Source organism: Myotis davidii, unplaced genomic scaffold (assembly GCF_000327345.1).
Source record: "Myotis davidii unplaced genomic scaffold, ASM32734v1 scaffold1286, whole genome shotgun sequence".
In the NCBI taxonomy this organism is placed as follows: Eukaryota; Metazoa; Chordata; class Mammalia; order Chiroptera; family Vespertilionidae; genus Myotis; species Myotis davidii.
The window spans coordinates 210,855-215,434 of NW_006296619.1; the positions used below are offsets into that span (position 1 = coordinate 210,855).

General features: G+C 52.4%; 2 protein-coding genes across 4 annotated transcripts in view; one reads left to right on the forward strand and one right to left on the reverse strand.

Moving 5' to 3' along the window:
• SMTNL1 (smoothelin-like 1) overlaps positions 1–489 on the forward strand; it is a 12,960-nt gene extending 12,471 nt beyond the window's left edge. For all 3 annotated transcript variants that reach the window (XM_015569345.1, XM_015569343.1, XM_015569344.1), the window contains one exon: positions 93–489. In XM_015569345.1, the coding sequence (XP_015424831.1) occupies positions 93–237 (145 nt within the window). In that variant the 3' untranslated portion in view covers positions 238–489. The remainder of the gene's footprint in view (positions 1–92) is intronic.
• Positions 490–1,660: 1,171 nt separating this feature from the next.
• UBE2L6 (ubiquitin conjugating enzyme E2L 6) overlaps positions 1,661–4,580 on the reverse strand; it is a 12,324-nt gene continuing 9,404 nt past the window's right edge. The window contains exons 3-4 of the mRNA XM_015569347.1: positions 3,778–3,964; positions 1,661–2,477 (exon numbers count right to left, since the gene is read on the reverse strand). Of these exons, the coding sequence (XP_015424833.1) occupies positions 2,326–2,477; positions 3,778–3,964 (339 nt within the window). The 3' untranslated portion in view covers positions 1,661–2,325. The remainder of the gene's footprint in view (positions 2,478–3,777; positions 3,965–4,580) is intronic.

Consider the following 4,580-nt stretch of genomic DNA (forward strand, 5'->3'; position numbering starts at 1 on the left):
CATGCCTGCTGGGCTGCCCCCGCCCCTTCCCTTAGCTCCCATGTCCTTCACATTGGCTCTGGTCCTCACCCCACCCCTCCTCTGCCTCTCAGGAAACTGGCCGACTGTGCCCAGCTGCTGGAGGTGGATGACATGGTGCGGCTGGCAGTGCCTGACTCCAAGTGCGTCTATACCTACATCCAGGAGCTGTATCGCTGCCTAGTGCAGAAGGGACTGGTGAAGACCAAGAAGAAATGAGGAGCTGACCGACCCTGTGGGCAGGGCGCCCAGCTGACCAGCCACGGCCCAAGGCTCCCTTCTGCTCCAGAGACCAGAGAGCCGGGTTGGGCAAAGGCAGGTGGTACCAGTCTTAACTGCATTAAAGGTACTTTTGTAAAATCCTGTCTGGCCCTCAGTGCTCCCTCCCTATCCCAGCCAGGAATCTGCCTCTCCCTGGGATAATAAACCCTGGCTGCCAGGGTTCCTCTGCTGACATTTCCTCACCTGACACAATCTTTTCTTTTCTTTTCTTTTTTTAAAAGATTTTTAAATTGACTTTTGGAGAGAGAGAGGGAGGGAGGAGAAACAGCGATATGAGAGTGAAATATCGATTGGCTGCCTCCTGCACGCCCATTCGGGGGGATCGAGCCTGCAACCAGACATGTACTGACTGGGAATCAAACCAGCAATCTTTTGGTGCATAGGACGATGCCCAACCGAGCCACACCGGCCAGAGCTGCCACAATCTTTTCTACCAGCATGAACGGCATTTGGGAAAGGACAATGGCCTGGGTCCCACTATCCAACTGTGTGACCTTGGGCCAATGCGCTAATGTCTCTGAACCTATTCACCATCTGATTGTGGACAAAAGAAGTTCAAACCTCATGGAGGCGTTGTGAGGGTTAAAGGAAATAATTAAAAGAGCAAAAGCCTTGCCTGGTGCCTGTCACATATACGTTCAGTAAGTGGTGGCCAAGAGTGAAAACAAATCCTACACTTCCGGCCATGGGTGGCACTTCTCCTGTCTCTTCCCTCTCTCCACACTTCTCCCGATTAGAGAATTCCAGGGCAGGGCTGGAATAGAAGATGCTCTAGAAATCTCACCCCAAGTAGGCTAGTGGGGCCTACAGTGAGGCCCTTGACTCAAAGATACCCCACATTTCTGTCTCTTAAAAGCAGATGGTTTTCCTGTAACTCAGAAGGTTCTCCTTCCGGTTCAGTTCATCCCTCCGACTCTGCCTGAAGTTGTGGCTTGTTTTTGTTTTTCCATCGCTCATTAGAGAGGAGCCGCTGAGCTGATGACAATGTCCTGCTAACAGTCCTGTCTGGCTCTATCAGCCACTGGGGAATGCTGTGCTGGTAACAGCCCACGAAAAACACAGAGACAAAAGCCAGCCAGCTTGGCACCGAGGCAGGAGGTGACCTGGCAATCCACTCTGTGCCCTGTGCCGCTGCTGCCTCATCTATGAAATGAGGACATTCCCTGTGAAGGTGTTGGTGGCCCTCTGGCCAGGATGGCCTAGTCCCTCGTGGCCCCACCATATTTGGAGTTCCTCCCGGCTTGAGCCCATCAGTTCATGGGAAGTAGGGTCCCACCTTTCATTAGACAGCAGCTAACTCCCCAGCCTCCTCTTCTCCTGATGAAACCGCCCCATCCCCTCAGCGAACACTGAGCCAGACTCCACACGTCATCTGAGACTTTAATGGCTGGAAAAACACATGGTTTCCGTGGCTCCCCCTTGACTGGAAGCTGAAGGGGCCGCTCCTCCCAGCTTGAAGCCTGGCCCCAACCTAATGGGATTGCAAGTGGTTTGGAAACAGTGTAGTCAGATTTCTGGGACGGAGATCGGATTCTTCACTTAGTGTTTCATCAGTGGAAAAGAAACGGTTTAGCACTTAAATCTGCACAGCCTGGCTGATAATATAATCAACAAATCACCCAATTGCAAGGGACTCCCTTCGATGTGCCCCGCCTCCCGCCTCCACTCCCCCAGATGCCTGGGTCCCTGAGGTTTTCTGGTGGCCTGCCGGGCTCATTTCCTGCCAGCTGGCCTGGAAGGTGATCTTTAAGATGGAGCCACTAGTAGCAGCTGGCCTGTGACTCTGCAAACCTAAACTGCCTGGCTCTGGGGCACAGAAAGGAAGTAGGAAAGCACACCTGTGGCCAGGTGAACCTGGAACTGGGGCTAGGTTCCACACACACAACTAACGGCTAACAACCTAAGAAAGGAAAAAACACAGAAAAACTGAGCAGGACATGAGCCACCAAGGGGCTCTGGCCCCAGTCCATGTTGTGTGTCTGCCATCACACGAACAGGACCCAGTGCAGAGGGCCAGGACCGGAGCTAGGAGGGCCGGGGCTCTCCAAACTGGAGGGTGAATTCTTCGGCAATCCTGTGGAACTTCTCCGAGTCCAGTGTTAGCAGGTCAGCAAGCTCCAGGCGCACGGGCTCCCCCAGGTCCGGATTATTCACCAGCACGCTGAGGGCCTCCAAGACTGGGGAGAGAGGTCAGAGCAGGACATCGAGGACGGAGAGAAAAATCCTGGGAAGGGTCCGATGGCTGCCCACTCCCAGATCCCCCTGAAACTCCATGCCCACTCCCTGGAGAAGCCCCAAGAAGGTCCCACCTCTCAGGATGACACCCTAACCAAACTGAATGCCCCTCCCGTTCCCAGCTGACGATGCCGAAAGCTCTGACTGGTTCTATCAGTGGTTCCCAAACTGTGTTCCGTGATGAGATACGTGGGGTGACTGGGTTCCACTCCCTTTTCAACAAGAACCACTTCGTTTTCCTCTGTTTGATATTAAGGTTCCAAATAAACTTTGATTTGGGAAAAGGGGTTCTGAGGCTAAAGACTGAGAACCACGACTGCCCGGTGGTTGATCCTGCACAGATGCCTTTGGGAACCCGGTGAAGGCAGGGGCCCGTCTCCCCAGGCCCGTGCACATGCGCACAAACATGGAGCTCTGAGATAAGAGTGCTTCACGGGTCCCTGAAGGTCATCCGAGGAGCACTCCCTACCCGCCCCCACCCCAGGACCCTCCTTGCTGGGGTTAAGAACTGAGATAGTCCAGAGGCATGAGAGATCACACATTGACTAGAGCCAGCGGCCACATGTGCTTATCTCGTTTTAAATGAATAAGAATGAACTACGACTAGGAACTCAGTTCCTCAGCCGCACTGGCCACATTGCAAGCGCTCAATAGCCACACTGTGGCTAGTGACTGCGGAACTGGACAGTGCACACAACGTTCCCATCACTGCAGAAAGACCTGCTGATGGCGCCGAGCTCGTCAGCCAAGCCCGGCTGTGCATCCCAGCGCTGCCGCTGGCCAGCTGAATAGACTCAGTGCCAGACCCGAGGCAAGTGCTCCACCTCTCGGTGCCTCAGTGTGCTCATCTACTAAATGGGGCTAAGGACAGCACTCTCTGGGGGAGCTGCTCAGGGGATTCGATGACATTATATGTGAAGCTCTCTGCATAGTGCCAAAAGTGCTTAATGAAGCGATTGGATTGTCATTACTGGGCCAACCCCCTCAACTGTCCTTTAGGGCACTGAGCCCTGGAAAGGAGTGGAGGCTTCACCAAGGTGCACAGATAGAGAGCAGCAGGTATCCCACGTGTAAGAACAGAGGCAGGAGCAGGTATCTCAGGACACATCCCTTCTATCCAACAACAGACTCCACGGAGACCCACAATTTTTATCTCTTCTCTTTGGGCTTCTCTAACTCAAAATCAGCCCCATAACCCCTCTCCAGCATGGGCCCCCTCCCTGGAGGCAGAGCCCAGCCCACCTTGGTAGGTCTTGGTAGAAGGCTTCCAGTTCTCATTGCTGATGATGGGCAGGCACACCTGGCCATCAACATCCACGTTGGGGTGGTAGATCTTGGTTGTGAACGTCACCGTGGGGGGTCTCATTGGATATTCCTCAGGGAAGTTGATGCGCAGGTTGAAGGCCCGGAGGTTGTAGGGCGGCTTCTCCTGTGTGAGAAAAGGAGTGAAGCTCTGTTCTGAGGCAGGGGAGCTCTGAAAGGATTCTTTTCATCCTCGGGCCTTGGTCTGGTTTCCCCCTTCCTTGCCCCCACCCCAAGGTCCAAGGCAGCCTCTACTCCACTCCCAGAATCATGAATGGGGACAGATGGCACCTGCATTCATTTGGCAACTGAGCCCTGGGTTAGTGGAATCACAAAAGAACTCTGACCTGGGGGTGGTCACAAGCTGGATCCTACTTTTGCTGGGTGGCCCAGGCCAGCGCCTCTCATCTCTAGGCCTCAGTTTCCTCATTTGAAAAGTGGGTAAAGTTTGACTAACTGAGCTCTAAGAACCATCTCATCTTTTTGTGTGTTTTTTTTGTAGATAATTAACCGTTCCCCAGATTTATTGAGAAATAATTGGCACACACCATTATATAAGTTTGAGGTGTATAGCCTGAAGATTAGATTTACATATGTTGTGAAATAATTACCATAACAGTACCAGCTAACGCTTATCTTCTCATATAGATACAAGAAAAAGAAAAGAGAAAAGAAAAAACTGTTTCTCCTTGTGATGAGAACTGTTAGGATCTTTTTTTTTTTTTAATAAATTTTTATTGATT